This window comes from Epinephelus moara, chromosome 11, assembly GCF_006386435.1.
Source record: "Epinephelus moara isolate mb chromosome 11, YSFRI_EMoa_1.0, whole genome shotgun sequence".
NCBI classification, from domain to species: Eukaryota; Metazoa; Chordata; class Actinopteri; order Perciformes; family Serranidae; genus Epinephelus; species Epinephelus moara.
The window spans coordinates 14165247-14184541 of record NC_065516.1 but is presented as its reverse complement, the minus strand read 5'-3'; the positions used below and the strand labels follow the sequence as shown (position 1 = coordinate 14184541).

The window sequence follows — 19295 nt, the reverse complement described above, 5'->3', positions numbered from 1 at the left end:
TTTATTAGCTGAAGGCAAAACAGGACTCATCACCACAGGACTGTAGGCTACATAGGAGTCTTTATATGTTGTCTTGTTGTGTTATTGGGTGCCAGAAAAGAAGGAGTCAAAACTTAAATTTTATCACATACTAGCCACCACTGCTTGTCAACAAAAACAAAGACAACTATGGTTAAATATGATAAGATGAAAGGACTGGATGGAGGCGATCATCAAAAATGCTCACATGTGCAGCACACACTTCATATCAGGTTAAGGAAAAGTATTTACTGTTGTAGGGATGAATAATGTATATGTATTATGTGGATTATCATGTCCACCTCATCAGAAACTGGGGAGGTATTAACACAAATATTGGATTTCCTTGTAGCGATGAATTAACAAATGGTTAAGTTAATCGGTGCTCTGGATGACAGTGCTCCAAATTTATGAACAGTTTAGTTTGTGTCAGAGTGTGCTCCGGCACTAGGAATGAGTATTTCTGAACACACCACTCAAATCATCTTCCCCCATTGTCTAAAATAAGTCCACAGAACTTGATAGCTAGCGCTAGCTAATGTCTGTGGAGAATAGTTTTGCATCCAGTTAAGCCCCGCCCACCAAAAAACATCATAATGTTGACTAACAGTGAAAGGGTCTGTAATCACCTGAAAATGAGAATCATTATGTATTTGTTACCTTAGAATGAGCCGTTTTTATCTACACTCGGAGCGGGTCCTCGTCTACAGAGATCACCATGTTACACCACCATGCTTGTACAGTAGCCCAGAATAAACAAACTTAACACTGGCTCTGGACAGGGCCAGTGTTTTCTCTTCAGCCACTATATTTCGCAGCCCCCCTGTAATGACTGTCATGAAAACTAATGAAATATGAAATTAAGGGCTAGCGGCCTGTCTGTGACGTGCCAACCAGTGGTGGAGAAATACGGATTTGCAACATGAAACTGCTTAAATCAGCTTCTTCACCGGTTTAAATCATCTGAGCAGAGTTGTTCAAGAAATTTAATCTGGATCAGAATGATCCGAATTTGGAAATTGTTTTGTTTTGTTACCCAGAATCAGTTAATCAATCTCACTGTTGTGCTGGGTTTTTTTGAGGCAACACTGGATTGGATCACCCTGATCTGATCACCTGAAATAATTCTTGTTTGATATTGGGGGATTATTTTATGGGAACAACACCCCCTTTTTTTACATTAGTGTAATGCAAGGTTTAATAGGTAGCTTAATGCCTACTTTATCTACTTCATCACAGCAACTGTTTAACAAATCAAGTGCAAAATGTTAAAAAAAAATTTTAAGTATAAAGGTTTTGAACAACACATACTGAGGGTTTGAGCCAGATCACAGCTAGAACTGGATTACACAATCTAATCTGATTTCAGAATTGTTCTTTTTATTCTGAACAACCCATTTTCAAGATCCAATCCGATAGCTGAAATCCCTGTGGATAATTCAGCTCCTGTTAAAAACCTCCTGAACAATCAACACTGAAGGAACACTAACCAAAAGAGGTTTTAGCTGCAATCCTCACCACTAGATGCACTTAAATCCACCTAAATCCACACTGTTCCTTTAAAATGAGTGAAGATGTTTATCTGCTGTCTGAATGTTGCCCATGTCTCATATTCCTTGCAATTACCTGTAGTTTAAATTCACCGCCCTCTTTTTTCTTAGCATCAGTTAATTGTTTTTGATGAAAAAGAGAGAAATAATAGGGTGAAGTCCTATCACTGATAAATGTCAGAGGAAATTCGTGACACTTTGCTAAGCAGTAATGATTTTCACTTGTGCACGTAATAAAATCAAACAAATTACTTACTAGCGAGTACATGATGGCTTGACATTCCCTGTTGCTGCAGCTCGGTCTCTGGACTCATTTGAGGCCCTGATTTAGGAAACATAAACTCATGTCAGTGTTATTGTTTTACGGAGCTGAACAGTAAACAACAGGTCCCATGATAGGCTCCCAAATGACCAATTAGGGACATATTGTCTTGGAAGGGTGATCTTAAAGAGGCAAGGCTTAACAGATGGATTTGTCTCCAAGATTGTAAATGGAGTCTATATTTAGATCCGCTGTCACGTTTTTGGCTTAAACATTTTCATATTTTTCCATAATGCATGAAAAACTACATGCTCATATGAAGCTAGCATTACTTAGTTAGCGTCTGTGGTGCATATTGATATTGATGTGTCATCCACAATGTCAAGTAGGAGCTTCTTTTTCTTTATTGCTGCGTTTAAACATCTTTAACGGCATCCTGGAACCATTTCTACAACAGAGCAACGTTTTATTAGCGAGAACACATCACCATATAGGAAAATAATGTGACGGTCTCAGCGCATCTGGTGCTTAACATTGTGAGACTGCAGCTCATTGTCATTCTGTCATGTGGTAGAGTAGCGTACTGTACATACAGGCTACAGGAGGTCTGCTGGAAATGGGAGGAAGGCCTATTAGAGGTAATGAATGGCTGTCAACCACAGGGCACTCTGCATGTACTGCATGTCATGTAGAAATGAGAATTTCTTTTGAAAGGAGAAAATTGACCCGTGAGTTCAATGGTGTTTTTAGATATTTTTAGTTTCTCTTGACTTTTCCCAGAACATGTGCACCTGTGAATGATAGCTGAGAGATTTGTATTATTAAAAGCAAAATGTGGATTTATTTGATATTTTCAAAATCAGTGGCAAGGTCACAATTATTATCAAGCACTATCAAGATAGCTGTCACACATGGACATGTGTTTTACTTGCTCCCTAATACCTTTGCTATTTACAGACCTGGAGCTGGGAGTTTTTTTTTTTTTTTTGGCATACCCATTATTTTCCCAGAATTTCATCACTTATTTCTAGAAAAGCCCATCTTGTTAAATTGGCACCTAAACATCTGTTGACCTGTGCACTATTCCAGCCACATCAGTAAAGCCTGATACCCTCGGGAAGGATTTTTAAGCAGACTCCTTGGCATGTTGGCAGTTGCTCTGAGTAACATCATTGAGGGGCTGTTGTCTAGTTTTTTGGCTCAAGGCGTTCAGTTTGGGCGCGTGCTTGGCAGCCCTATGAAAGGCCATAACAGCTCACGATTCACTGGCTACTAATTGGACTGTCACTCCACAATGCTCGGAGATATGAATACGTGCCCGTAAAGACATACATAAGCACAAACACACACTCTCATTCGCATTCTGTATCGAAATTGAATTTCAGATATGAAAGCCTGCATCAGTAATTGATTTTACCAGCTCATTACAAATGGATCTTGACAGCTAATTTACTTTTACAAGATTAAACATGAACATTATGAGCTGTTAAAGCATTAATACCGCAACTACTCTAACTGCTGAAACAACGTCCTGCTGTATACTCTATATTCTAAATTTCCACCGGGGCCACCCATGCTAAAAATGTATGCACTTGTGTTCCTGTGCAGCACTTTGGATTAAAGTGTCCACATAGTGGGACTCTATACGTTATGTGCTGATATTACAGTGTCAAAAAACTCTATTAAAATGGTTTAGAATTATGGCTGTTGTGGCTTCTAGCCCTTAATAACATCTGATCCCGCTGAGTGCTGATGTATGGTTTGCTGCTTGACTGGAGAGCAGTAAAGTTGGGTTCAGGGGTTCATGTCTAGACAATAATTTGTGTTGCTTCTCAAAGCAAACAACTACAAGACAAAAGTCTAATATGATAGGAAGGAAAGTGAAAGAACATCCATAGTTTCATGGTAAACACACCTACGCTGCAGACACACACACACACACACACACACACACACACACACACACAAAAAAAAATTCACAGGGAGAACTGCTAATTTACTAAGAAGAGAGGGCATTAACAGCAAAGGTCAGCCTCTGTAACATAAGACGACAAAGATGAGGTATTTTTATCCCTTTGACAATGACATGTTGACAGTGGGTGGTTATTGTTACTAATGGAGAGAAAATGAAAAAAAATACACCACAGTTAATCCGTGTATATGAAGGGAACTGATGAAATCGTCAAAGTTAAACTCTTATAACTTTGGCAGGGTTGTCAGAGCAAGATATTGTATTTGTGTGGCCCTGACTAATTTGCTGTCTTGTTTGACTTTCATTGTCCTTACACTCTTGACCCTGATGCACATTATAATTGGCGCATCGATTCGACTCATAGTTTGTCAGAGGCATGTGTGTCTCTGTTTTCTATGTCTGGGGAGACATTGATCTAATTAGAAGTCTTCATTAGTCAGCTGCAGAGTGCAGTGTCATGCTTAAGGAATGATGTTCAGGCCCTGCTCCCCCCGTGAAACACAATACAGGGCCTTGTCTGCATTCAAAACAGAGGCTGTTTTCAGACGCCTGTGCAGGATGCAAGACAAAAAGGAGAAAAAAAAGAGGAGGGCTTGGACAAAGGGTTTGTCTTTCTCTTGTAAAATGCAATTATGGCTCTGGCTTTCTTGCTTGAATTTGTTATAAATCTGAGTTGTTGCTGTGCATTGGATTTGACATAACTCATAGAGCTCATATACAACGTGGTTCCCATCAATCCCCCACAGCTCTGCCAGATGACCTCAAGTAGCCTACCCCTCTATCGACCCCACCAATAATGTTGAATTGATTTTAAGCTGGGTTTTATTTAACACTATTAATTATATAATAGGGGATGTTGTTTGCTTACAATAATATTTTTTAACGATTCAACTCTCAATATTTAGGAGGCTTGGCAAAGTTTGTATTTCCATTAATGCCACTAGTAGTGGCTGAAGCTGCAACCATTTATGTATTACATTTAGCTAATATTAACTCTTTCAACCATTAAGTTTAGCTAGCATTAACTGTTTCAACCACTTATTAATTAGTTTATCCAGCTAACATTAAAGCATTTACCCAAGCTAATATTGAGTACTTCAAACATTTATCCATTCGTTTATCCAGCTATCATTAAACCTTTTTGCCATTAAGTTTAGCTAACGTTAACTATTTCAAACATTTGTTCATTAGTTTATATAGCTAATGTCAAACCATTTATCCATTAAATTTAATTCTACAAAAAATCTTTCAACCATTAATCCATTAAGTTATCTAGCTAACGTTAAACCATTTACCCAAGCTAATATCAAGTACTTCAAACATTTATCCATTTAATTTAACTTTACAAAAACTCTTTCAACCATTTATCTATTAGGTTATCTAGCTAATGTTAAAACATTTACCCATTACATTAAGCTAATTTTAAGTATGTCAACCATTTATTCATTAGTTTATCTAGCTAACACTCAGCCATTTATCCACTCAATTCAGCTAACATTAACCATTTCAATCATTTATCCATTAAATTTTAGCTTACATAAACTCTTTCAACCATGTATCCATTAGATTTAGCTAACATAGACTATTTGGCACTTTATCCATTACATTTAGCTAATATAAACTATTTCAACCACTTATCCATTTATTTATCTAGCTAACGTTAAACAATTTACGCATTACATTACGATAATATTAAATATTTCAATAATTTATCCATTAGTTTATCTCGCCAACATTAAACCATTTATCCATTACTTTTAGCTAATGTCCCTACAAATCAAATTTGGTTGAGGCAATGTAGCCTACAATTAATGTTCTTTAATGGTCTCATAATGTCAACTTTATTTATCAAACTACATAGTATCAACTTAAAGATGTAAGACTAGGGCCCTGTCACCACAAGTCACACAACAACATGGTGGATCTGTTACAATTAAGTTCTAAAAACATCACATTTGTATGTAGCCAACACATTTTCGGAATTCACCATACAGATTTTATTTAAATTCCACAGTTGATTTTTGAGTATTTTCATCACCTTTTTACAACCATTAAGCACTTAACATTACGTAAGGATGAGGACTGTGATACAGTGGTACATTGTATTTTTGTCATTCTATAACTTTACTGCAGTGTTGCAGAAAAGTTTCTGTGAGGACTGGTTATTTTGCATCCATTACGTTGTCAAAACTTCATCTGTTGGTAATATTGCGACTTTCCTACTAAAGTGCAACGTGGGCATTTTGTAATGTGATGGGGTTAACTATTTCAACCATTGATCCAATTAACCCACTACTTTAGCTATTAATTTATTACTTTTAGCTACCTTCAACCATTTTTCTAATAGGCTACTTTATCAACACCTGATCCCTTAGCCGACTTAGCTAACAATTGTAATTATTTATCCCAAACTCATTTACTTCACACTTGCTGACCAGTTTACACACTCCGAATTACAGCACACAGCGTTTGCCATTACAGCTAACTCTGTTTTTTGTTATTATCAAATCATGATGTCTATTTTTATTCCAATGAGTTAAAGTGCTTTATAATCTTTATACCTACCAGTTAAGCAACTGCAGAAATGGTCCCTGAGGGCACCTGGTTGGGGATCACTTATATAAAAGTCATCTTTTATATTTACAGCAAAATACATTTAAGTTAGATTTGCTTTTCAAACATAAAGAGTCCACTTCTAAGATAGATTTTTTTTTTTTTTATATATATATATACTTTATTAATCCCCGAGGGGAAATTCAATTTTTCACTCTGTTTGTCAATTACACACAGGTCCGAACACACACATGCACAAACTGGACCTATACATGCACTAAGTGGAGAGATGTCAGAGTGGGCTGCCCATGACAGGCGCTCTGAGCGGTTGGGGGGTTCGGTGCCTTGCTCAGGGGCACCTCGGCAGTGCCCAGGAGGTGAACTGGCACCTCTCCAGCTACCAGTCCACGCTCCATATTTTGGTCCGGACGGGGACTTGAACAGGCGACCCTCCGGTTCCCAACCCAAGTCCCTATGGACTGAGCTACTGCCGCCCCCAAAGATATACAGAGCCTTTAAATACTGAACACTTGATCTTGGATTTTACACAACACTGCTATAGATTTCAGTCCCCATGCACTGCTGGAAATTTATTTTCACCGCAGCCATTAATTAAATTGTTAATTTTTATTTCAGAGACATGAACATGCATATAAACCACATCATAACGAGATGGGATACAGCATTACCGGGATCATGAGCTGTGCTGCTGAATGAAGAATTGGTAACACTGGGCTAGTGAAACCTCCATCCTCCATCCACTAACCATGAGAAGTGCAGAGGAAATGCACGGATGGACAGTAAAAATGAGCATGCCGAGTGTTTTGGCCATGGTTACGGTCTTTTCTATGTTTCCTGGCGGGGTGCTGAGCGATATGAGAGGTACTCAGGGTTTGGAAGCCCAACAATTGGCCCAAGGGTCCACTCATCTGCACCGTCGCCTGAAGAGAGGCTGGATCTGGAAACAGCTGTTTGTCCCGGAGGAAGATCCCACTCCTCGCGTTATTGGCCAGGTACCACTTCAGATTGAATGTCCTCCATGTCCTTGATACACTACTTCCCTTTGAAAATACATGTTTTTTGGTTACCTCGAAAAGAACTGTTTAAAAAACATCAAGCCTTTATATACCCCCTCCTCTTTTTTTTTTTGTTTTTTTTAGCTCAAATCCGACTATGACCGAGGTGAGTTTTCCATCAAGTACATATTATCAGGAGAAGGAGCTGGAGATTTGTTTGAGATAGATGAGTATTCAGGTGAGATCCGGACACTGAAGAAGCTTGATCGAGAGGAAAAGGCCTTCTACGTCCTTCAAGCTCAGGCTATCAACAGGAGGACCAATGAACCAGAGGAACCCCAGTCCGAGTTCATCATCAAGGTGCAGGACATCAATGACAATGTCCCGCAGTTCCAGAACGAACCATATGTGTCCAGCATCCCTGAGATGTGTCCAATCGGTATGTATGAAAGACAGGGAGGAAGTTATAACGAAAGAGTTTAAAGTGCCAGCAGGCAGGATGAAATTTAAAGAGTCCTTTCACCAGAATTCCAAAATACAGTACAGTATTTAGCCATGCAGGTAGTTTGGTTCTATGTGCACAGGTTGTGAGATACAGTATGTCTCTGAGATTAACTCAGTACAGTGACTGTAAAAGGAATGTCATTTCTGATGCTCAAAACCTGGAAACCTAACATTTAAAAATTTATCAGCATCATCTGTCTCCAAAATCTGTGCCCCTGTTACTCAGTCCTCACTCACTGTAAACAGTTTTTGGAAGTACACTGTACCAAATAAATAGTCCTTGTATAAACAGTTCAGGTCTGTGGATTGCTCAGAAAATGTTGCTGATGATTTTTTAAGAGAGCAACTTATGCTCAGACTGAAATATAATTTTCTTGATAAGTTAGATTTAGTTAAAATCTTTTTCTTAGATTTATGAGCGAGCCCTCCAAAATTTTCGAGATTTAAATACAGGAAGCATCTTGGAGGTAGCATTGTAAACAAAGGCTTTCCCAAATATTACAAAAATTTAAGTTAGCGTGTTCAATCCTTTTTCCCCTGCGCCATTCCACTTTATTGCAGTTAATTTCTATGGAGTCAAATGTTAGTTTCTTAATCAATGTAATTTTATTGACATCTGGTCTAAATTTCGTGCGAATAGCTGCTTTGGAAATACATATAATGACAAAAATTTGACGTTTAGAATACTTATTTCCCATTCCATTTGCATGTGTTTCTACATATGTTTTATACAGCGTCCCAACTTTATAGGAATCGGGATTGTCAAAATGTGTAGCTTATACATTGACTAAAAAAATGTTTTAACACTTTTCAAACTGTGTGCGTTGTACTTCTTGACCTAGTGTCTTTTCCGTTAAATTTTGCCAAACCTCAACAGAAGTTGATAGTCTTGAGTTTCTCTAGCTAGGCTTCCTATTGATTTCAAATCCAAAAAAGGAAGGAGGGCATCTAGGAGGGCATTAGAAAATTCAATAGAGCATGGACCTATTTGTTTGTTTTCACCACCCACACTGCAAAGCTGAAACACCAAATAATCATAAATAGCCCACTGCAGAGTAGCCACCTTGTGCTAGAACAGATTAATGAATGCTTATTTTGTAATGCTGGTAGGCTCATTTAGACTTAATGGGCTGTGTGTGTACCTTCATTATGAGGCTCAATGTGTTATGTGGCTTCAGACAATTTTTGGGAGGGATCAAAACCCTTGCTGTTTACCTTGTAAACATTTTTGTTGGAGGGATCTTTCAACATTTCGGGAGATACACTTGTTAGTTTTCTTGCCAAGAGTTAGACAAGAAGATACCACTCTCAGGTCTTCATGGTAAATATATGGCTGAAACCAGTAGACCATTTAATGCCTGGTTCTGGTAAGTTTTGCTCATGGAATTATTCAAGATTCAAATGTGTCGCTATATTATTCAAACAAACAAGTGATTGCTTAGTAATAAACTTACCATTTTCTTTTGAGCTAATAAAAAGTTGGAAATGGCTTTATTATTTCTGAGGATATACTTTTAAAATGAATTCTCTTGAGTTAAATCTTGACTGAAGACGATGAACAAAAGGTTATATGAATGTCTGTCATCTGTCCCCATTCAGGAAGTTAAAAGTATTGGATTCCAAATCGTAGCTTGGATGCCTTTATGGATAAATGTCTTAAATAATGTTATTATAACCACTGCCCTTTTATACCACAAACATTACCATTTCAATTTATATGTAATCTGCTTTTGCAGCGTAATATCTCACTCGTAATAAATCATAATGCATTTGACTCGGAAAGAGAGGGCGAGAGAGGGGAAAGTTGGAGTGCGGGTGACTGAAAATAAGAAATGCTGCCTGTAAGGAAAAAACCGAGGGCTTTCTGGGGGGAAAAAGAATGAGACACACAAGAGGAATGAGGGAGAGGATATGGTCACTGGAGAAAAGGGTAGTAAGTGTGAGTGCGTTGGAGAGAAAACAAGCAGCAGGTGGATGGTGAGAGAGATGTCGCTATAGGGCTGGAGAGGTTGTCACACACACCTGCACAGCCTTACCGAGTTGTGAAAGGCCAACACTGCTGCCCCACCGCCTCCTCCCCAACCCTCGTCCCTTTGTCAACATCCCTCCTCTAACCCTACCTCAACCTCCCCCCCCTCCCTTCTTCCATTTCCACTGCTCCCCCCCTGAGCCAGACAGACAGACCCTGCGGGACTGTGGCATAATCACTTTATTTCCCTGTCGACTGGAACTGCTGCCTGAGCTAACTCTGACTGTGTGATCCACTTCCCCCCCACAGGGACCACAGTGGCCCAGGTGACAGCCACAGATGCTGACGATCCCATGTTCGGAAACAACGCCAAGCTCATCTACTCCATCCTGCAGGGGGAGCCCTACTTCTCTGTGGAGCCAAAGACGGGTACAGATACAGAGGCTTTGAAGTCGGAACTCTACCGTCATAATCAGTGGAGGCTGCACAAATCTCTCAACACCTACAGTTTTGGCTATTAGGGAGGCGCACTAGAGATTTGGCTTTGCAGAAATAATGTTTAACTTTTATAAGTGGGTTTAAAAAAATACAGAAGGGCAGAGATGTTTCCAATCTCACTGCTGAGACTGAAAACTGTTTTGTCTTTGGCTCGCTCCCTCTGGTCCAAGTCACTTTTGACAAGTCATACACTACTTATCACTTTGAAAATTGTATAAATTCCCCTGGCAACTTTCTATCTCAAAACAACTGTTAACAGATATAGTGACTTTTTAAGACCATTGGGAAAAATGTGAGTGTTTACACCCCTGACAAGAAATTGGTTCAACCGATGCCAATGCATGTACTTTTACACTTTTTATTGGTGTGAAACAGAGGTCATCTGTAGCGCTTCCCACACACATTGTTGACCTGAACTGTAAAGAGTTGGGGGAGGGCAATATTGACGTAAGAAAAATGTGTTTAAATGCAAATGAATGCAGTGTTTAAAAGGGCAAATCTGACTCTTTTTTGGGAACCAATTGTTAGTTTTTATTGAGGAGTGGGCAGCAGTTGATAAAAGTTGAAGCTTTGCTTATGGCTTCAGTTAACCTGTAAGGATAAGCCAAGATAATTTACATTTTCCTTATTGTCAACAAATCCCATGAAAAGACCAAAAGCAGCAGCAAATTGATCTCACACACAAGTATTGTCTCTGTTGCCAGAGTCTGAAATATCTTATTCCACTGTGTCATAGAGCCCCATTGTGTCCAAAACCTATTTAAAAATCATCAATGAGCCACACTGTTGCACTGCAGTCACATGTTCCTTCATTGCAAAGAACATGGGCACTTAACAGTCCTGATAAACACACACATTAAACCAAATATAATATAAATAATCTACCACTGAAAATAGTCCCCAATAAATGTTTGATACTACTCCTGTTTGTGTAACATTTGCTAAAAACTAGATGTTCAAAGAAATTATTTAGATAGATAGATAGATAGATAGATAGATAGATAGATAGATAGATAGATAGCATACAAAAACACAGATACACATAGGGATAAAGAATATAAGTGTGAGAATAAAATAATAAGAATAGAAACACAAAGCAATGAAATGATAGTCTAGTCCTAGGACTTCTACAGAGAGCTGTTACTACAGACACGCTTATTATGGTCGTGCAAACTGACAGTGCAGGTACTGAAATGTATGGTGATTAAATTTAAGTGTAAGAGCAGCGCAGGAGTAATGAATACTTTGCTATGGATGATAAATATAAAGTTGAAGATAAATATATGTACAGATACCAATGCAAATACAGATTTTTTAGAAGGTGCTTCTAAGTAAAAACTGTATTACATAAGGAATGCTGGAAATATGAAATGTAAAATGCACAGAAGATTAAACATGAAATGCTAACATAAGGTGATTATCTAAATAAATAAATTAAAATGCAAATAGGATGTAAATATCTAAAGAAATGCAAATTGCCCAAGGCTAACATAACCACTAACTGACAGACAGTCCAGCAGCCTAAAGAAAGAAGATACAGTTGGTACTTAGGGGAGCACCTACAAAACGTCACAGTCCTTTTACATCAAGGGTGGAAACAAAGCATTCGCTACCAGTGGCGTAATTAGGCCTGGGCATCTGAGGCCTCAGCCCTGAATGTTTTATGAATAGCCTTAGATCTAAGTATAGAGGCTGTATGTATGTATTTCAAAAATAAGAATAGGCTTTATAATTAAAAAAGCTCTGGATATAATAATGTTTCATTCCATTCATGCTTTCAAGTCCTCAAAGATAATAGGATATTGTTGACCAAAAATGCGAATTTTGGGTTTTCTCTTTCATTTTTTTCATTTTGTATAATCGCCTGTACTGCAAGAGAGAGAGAGTGCACCGGTAATCACTTTAATGTTGCTGCCGGTATAGGTGGAGCCTATGTACTGCTAGCTAGTTTAATATATCACAATACATCACCATTTTTCAGTAGATTATATTTTGTATTATTATTAAGTTTTCAAAGTAACTAGCATAAAATGGAAACTCTGAAGCACAAGCACCTTGAAATTGTCTAAATTTTAATGATAGCAGTTGCAAAGAATTATTTTTCAACTCATTACTAATAACTAACAACTACCAATATTTTTAACAACAACCAAAAAAACACACACTATATTAGATGCCAGAGAGCATTCAAAAACCATCACAATAGGGGTTGTTCATCAAAAAATGTTCTGATGTAGCTCTCAACATTTACTACCATGCTGAAGGGTTGCTGTGTGGGCTTCTGCATGTCAAATAAACTTAAAAATCCTAAGTTAAAGGGTAATTTTCCAAACTGGACTCTATATTCCCATGTTTTAATGTATAAGGGTCTAATGGGAACAACATTTTTTGAAACTGGTCCAGTTTTAAGTGAGAGCAACTGCTGCAGTGTAAACACACAGGGCAAGTTTGCACTGTCAGTGCACATCCACTCAAAGTGTTTGTTTTTAGACTTAGACTTACTTTATTCGTCCCAGAGGGAAATTCGTTTCCACTAACTGTACATTTACAGAGATCGATCACAAATATTACAGACATCACAAAACATCACAAAACATCATTTACAGAGGTGGACACTTTAAGTCAACGGGATCTCTTGTTCAGCGCAGCTATGGCTGCTGGGATCAGGCTCTTCCCGAGTCAAGCTTTCCTAAATTTAAGTGTTCGGTACCTGCGCCCTGAGAGTAATGGGATGAGGTATTGGTTGAGTGTATGTGTGGTGTCCCGTTCTATTGATTTTGCAAAGCGTGTAATGGACCTGTTATTTAACTCTGTGAGGTTGGGTGTGGGAAGACCAATGATTTTGGAAGCGGTGTGTGTAATGCATGTGAGTTTGGCCCGATTGGTGACGGAAAGCATGGTGATGAAACATGTGGAACAGTACAGAAGGATTGGTTGAATGATGCTTTGGTACAGAAGTAGCAGTAGATGGGGCGACATAGAGTCCTTTGAGTTTTCGGATAGCTGATAGTCTTTGTTGGCTCCTTTTTTGTATGTCTCTGGTGTGCTGATCGAAATTGAGTTTATTGTCCAGAGTTATGCCCAAGTATTTAAAACTGTCCACTGTTTCAACTGTTTGATTGTCAATGGGGTGCTGAGGTGAGGGGGGGATGATCATTATTTCTTTGGTTTTACTGACGTTGATGTGAAGATAGTTGTCCATATACCACTGAGTGAAGTGTGTGACTGTGTTGTGATAATCCAGAGCAGAGAGATTGTCAGCTGCATTGTCAGTGCAAGAATGGCCGTGTCTGAATATTTCAGATAGGTTGCGGTAGGAGATGGGCTTATGCAGTCATTGGTGTAGAGAGTATACAGGAAAGAGCTCAGCACACATCCCTGTGGAGCTCCGTTGTTGATTGTGAGTACAGGGGATGTTACTGAGCCCAACTTCACTGCTTGCAATGGAATGTTGAGATGGTGCAGTTTCCGGATCAACAGGTGTTTCTGGATCGTGTTGAAGGTGGAACTGAAGTCCACTGACAGGCTGAGATTGTTCTTCTAAGTGTCTGACAACATTATGGAAAGGTTTCCTACAGAGACAGACCTTTTGTTAAAGTTGGAAATAACCAGAAACGGCCTCAAAATCGCTATCATTAAACCACCAGACTCCTTTTAAATGAACAGCAGTTTTTTCATTGTAAAACAAACTTCATTCAAAATGGACAGAAACAAAATAAAACTCACAAAAAACATGTTGGTTCAACTTTCCACTGTTCCAACAATTACCAGCTCTGGTTTGGTTGAAATAAAGCATTAATTCAACAAGTTAGATCTGAAAATATGCTGGCTCTATACATGCTAAAATTACTGTCTATTCAAATATATTCTGGTGGGTTTGGCGATGGAGACTAAAAGGATCTAACGTTTTATCCAAACAGTGTTAGATTGGTTAGCCACTGGTAAAAAGGTTGTGAGTATCCGATGACCTGTAATTTTCGAGGCTGCAAATCCCCATGTGGTGACATTAAGCATTGATGGATTATACAGCGGGCCATTGGGCACAGACCCAAGGGCCCAAAGTGTCAAATTAACATGTACCAACCACGAAGAGACATAAAAAGACCAAAATGAAATGCAAAAGAACTGCAAAGAGACACAAAATAACTACAAACAGGGGCTAAATAGCAACAAAAAGACACAAAACAACCACGAAAAAGGAGGCAAACCCCCACAAAGTCTGTCCGTCTTGCTCCTTTGTAGGAGAGGAGTTGGGGCCTTTTGGATATCTGTGCTCAGGGGCCCAGTGTCTCATAATCCGCCCATGATGATATAGCACATGGTCAAAACACAGGCTAATGGCTAATGGTGTTGAGTAACGTCAGTGCTGCTTAACTGTCTCATAACATGCTGGTCGATTACATCATAGTGTAATGGCTGTAGGGTACTGATATTATGGTAAGGTTAATTAATCATATCTATAGTTAATGTAATAGTGTCTATTATGTGAGTTTAAAAGCCGGGCTCTGCCATCATTTACAGGCTGGAGGAAAGGACTGCGTTCCCCTTCTTTGACCCATCCCCCCCTTAAAACTGTGACAACTGTATCTATATATTTGCAGTGTTGGAGGATGTATTCAGTTCCTTTATATAAGTAAAAGTTCTAATACAACAAGTAAAACTCCTGCATTGAAAATGTTACTTATATATATATATATATATATATATATATATATATTTAAATAAGAATAATCAGGAAAATGTACTAAAATTATTAAAAGTAAAAGTACCCAAAGTAGAGAATTTCATCAAAAAAGCTGCCAAAATGTTCTGTCATCAAATAGATTATTAATCAACCAGTCATTTTAGCTGTACTTGTATAAACTGTTGGATAGTAAAACATCATTTTTTATAAACTCAATTCTTAATTTATAAAGTAACTAGTGGTTAAAGTTGTCAGATAAATGTAGTGAATTAAAAAGTCTAATATTTCCCTCTGACATGTAGTGGAGTAAGAGTATAAAAGAAAAGATTCAAGTAAAGTACAAGTACCTCAAATTTGTACTTAAGTACAGTACTTGAGTAAATGTTCTTAGATTCATTCCGCCAGTGTATACCTTTGGCCTCTTTATGGACTTGAGACTGACAGACTGACAAATTGTTAATTTTGGTCTTTACGAGGTAAAGAATAAAGAAAAACATCTGCTGCATCCTTGAAAAATAAAAAAAGCTTCTTTTTTTTTTTGACACTACTACCTGGCCAGGTGGCTAAGTCAGATGCGTTCACAATACAACACTTGACTGACTCGATATTGCAGATGTTGAATGGCTGCTGAAAAGCTAATGTCAAGTAAACACAAGATTAGATTAATTGTTGAAAAGATGACTTCTGATTTGAAAATAGCATTGAAATATGCCAGGTCAATCTAGTCCTCTTGATTGAAATTGTTTTTCTGTTTAGCGTCGCCCACAGCCTTCACTTTGGCCAGAAAGAGGAAGCATTAGTCATCTTAAAGCCCTCTTGATATTTCTGTGTATTGATAAAATATGCAGACTTCACATTAATTGTGGTGCCGTTTGACTGCAAGCGCTCTGGTAGACTACTTGAAGTGCTTGTAAACAAACAGAAGCCACCCACAGATGCACTTGATGCCGTCTTATTGAGCCTCTTGTATACCTCCTCTCTGTCTTTCTCCCCCACCTGCAGGGATCATTGTAACATCTTGGCCAAACATGGACCGAGAGGCCAGAGAGCAGTACCTGGTGGTGGTGCAGGTGAAGGATATGCTGGGCCTCAGCGGCGGTTACTCCTCCTCCACCACCGTCACCGTCAGCCTGACTGATGTGAACGACAATGGGCCCACATTCCAACACCGTGAGTCACTTATATGAGTCACAGTGATGCAAACACCAGGCCATACACACTGTGGGAATCAATGAAAGAAGCACAAAGCGGGGCAGACTGCGAGGACATGTTTAATATTATACCTAAGAGGCATTTATTTGATCACACTTCTCCTGTTCGGGTGGGTGGTTCGTGCTGCCGCTGGCGCTGCATTCAGCTGTGCGCATCCTGTTATTCAGCCGGCAGCCAAAATTAAAAGGAGACAGTCGAAGAATGAGATGGAGAGAGTGAACGAGACAGGGAAGGAGATGGGGATGTTCATCTGCGCGTGCACGTGTACATGCGTCGCCCACTGGACGGATTTAATCATTCACACGTGAAAGGACATTTGTCATGACCTTTAGAAACAAACCTAGCCCTTCTCAGCGATAAACCTCGCTAAATGAATGCCCTGGGAAGAAATCAATTCTGTAGAAATGAGAGAGCAAGGATGATACCTTTAACTATTAATGTCACATTCACATTCATTGCCAGAGCTACTGTATCCCACGGATTCCATGTTGAGTCAAAAGGCCTTATAAATATTGTATGACCACACTTCACTTTGAACTGTGCCCTCTGTTTTGTAACATAATTGGTAATTATTATCAGCAGGGATTTTTTTTTCCAGGAGCAGCTGGTTGCTGTTGAGTTCCTCCCAGTTGTGGCAGCCATCCAAATGGAGTCACTCAAAGACACAATCACATTTTCTCATCTTCTTATTAGAGTTAGGCTGGGATTATGTGCAGTTGCCACAACTTATCTGTGACTCACACAAATTGACCCTCCACCACAATGTTCTCCCTCCTTATCACCTTAGCAGACTCTCTTGACTAGCTATTAACAACACTCCTGTGGGCTGCATTTTAGCGGAGAAACTTTTTTATTTGTTGTTTTTCTCCAAACGTGAGTTATCATAACGCGCAGCAAAAGTACCAATGTGGTATCATCCAGATTTTGTATTCCTTTTGATATCCTATTCCAACGTTCTGCAGCTAATGGTGTCAACATGAAGGATTTTTTTCCTTTTGTTTCCTCAGACCTGTACACCTTTGCCGTGCCTGAAAATGCAGCTGTAGGCACCACAGTGGGCAGAATTATGGCACAGGATGGAGACATTGGTGTCAATGCCAGGATGAGCTACAATCTGGAGGATGACCTGGAGGAAAGCGCCACGTTTCTCATCAAAACAGACCCAGTGACGCAGGAGGGAGTGGTTGTGCTCGCCAAGGTGAATACATGTACCAGACATATCTCTTTGTGTAGAATATACTGAACAAAAATTTAAATGTAGCACTTTGGTTTTTGCTTTCATTTTTAACAGGTTTTAGAGCTAAGACTTTTTTATGCGCTCCAAAGATATATTTCTCTTCTCTCTTCTCATCTTTTGGCTGCAAATTTGTTAAAATTAGTGTCTGTCAGCACTTCTCCTTTCCCAAGAAAATCCATCCACCTGACAGGTATGGCATATCATTACTAAATGATGTGCCTTGGGATGGTCACAGTAAAAGGCCACTCTAAAATGTGCAGTTTGATCACATAGCACAATGCCACCGATGCCACAAGTTTTAAAGGAGGTGAGCCATCAGCATGCTGACTGCAGGAATGTCCAACAGATCTTTTTTTCACTATCATAAGATGTCTCCAATGTCATTTCCCTGAATTTGGCAGTACATCCAACCGGCCTCACAACCTCACAGGTCAGTTACAATAACAAATTGCTGTCAGGTCAAGACATCAGCTGTTCAGGCGGCTGATCTCAGACGATTTTGCAGGCAAAGACACTGGATGTGGAGGTTCTGAGCTGGTGTGGTTACAGTGGTCTGCAGTTCTGAGGATGGTTGGATGTACTGCCAAAGTCACATAACAACAGCTTATGGTTGCTCATGGGCAACACCAACAGCTCTGGTTGACATTCCAGCAAAAGACACATTTTAGTGGCCTTTTATTGTGACTTGTGAGGCTGGTTGGATGTACTGCCAAATTCAGGGAAATGACATTGGAGCCAATTGCACGCTCCCTCAAAACTCGCGACATCTGTGGCATTGTGCTGTGTGATCAAACTGCACATTTTAGAATGGCCTTTTACTGTGACCATCCCAAGGCACATCTGTGTAGTAATTATGCTGTTTACTGGCATCTTGATATGCCACATCTGTCAGGTTGAGGGATTTTCTTGGGAAAGAAAAGTGCTCACTAACACTGATTTTAACAAATTTGCAACCAAAATTTAAGGGAAATATGTCTATTGAGTGCCTTAAAAAATTTAAGATCTTTATGTTATACCTGAGAAAAATGGGGGCAAAAACAAAACTGTTGCATTTAATTTTTTGTTCAGTATATGTTCATTTTAGTCTGATGTTTAAAAAGCAGAAGTGTAACCAGAAATCATAGTGTGGGTGGGCACAGAGGCCATTAGGCTCTGAAACATTATTTTTACAAAAACTCCTTTTTTAATCTCCGGCGTTGAGGATTTAATTAACATTACAGACACCAACGCAATCAAAATTTAAAAGATCATTACACCTGATAGAGGGCAAGGCAACATATCCTGGCACTGTGCGCAGACACAGACAGCTGGCAGAGACAACAGCAGCAGCAGCATCAAAGCCGACCAGACGCAACAGTGTAACAGCCTGGCACAGGGACCCAACAATCACACAGTCTCACACCTGGCAGCAGCAGCACGAGTCCTTTACAGGTCATGAACATATAGCAACAGTCTGGACCCATATGCACAAGAAACTTTCAGCCACAACATAGAAACAGAGAATGTAAATATGTTACTTTGATGATTGCACATCAGCACATCCAGTTGGCACATTGGAGGAGTTATCAGTGTACAGTTTGTTGGGTTTGGGGACGAGGGTTGCAGCTGGGAAACTGGAAAACAGAAGGAAACAATTCTATGTGACGAAAAAAAATCCACATACCAGCACCTCTAAAGCTCACTCATTAACATGCTCACGGTAGCCATTAGGAATTATGAAGGCTGGGGCAGAACTTTCCAAAGTGAGCCCCTCATCCACACCCACTCTAATACTACCACCACCCACCGATCCTTAACTTTAATACCAACATGGGCAGTTT

General features: G+C 39.3%; 1 protein-coding gene across 1 annotated transcript in view; it reads left to right on the top strand.

Moving 5' to 3' along the window:
• cdh19 (cadherin 19, type 2) overlaps positions 1 to 19295 on the top strand; it is a 38813-nt gene that overhangs the window by 1580 nt on the left and 17938 nt on the right. Inside the window, exons 2-6 of the mRNA XM_050057266.1 lie at positions 6992 to 7368; positions 7516 to 7810; positions 10154 to 10273; positions 16029 to 16196; positions 17246 to 17436. Coding sequence (XP_049913223.1) covers positions 7123 to 7368; positions 7516 to 7810; positions 10154 to 10273; positions 16029 to 16196; positions 17246 to 17436 — 1020 coding nt within the window. The 5' untranslated portion in view covers positions 6992 to 7122. The remainder of the gene's footprint in view (positions 1 to 6991; positions 7369 to 7515; positions 7811 to 10153; positions 10274 to 16028; positions 16197 to 17245; positions 17437 to 19295) is intronic.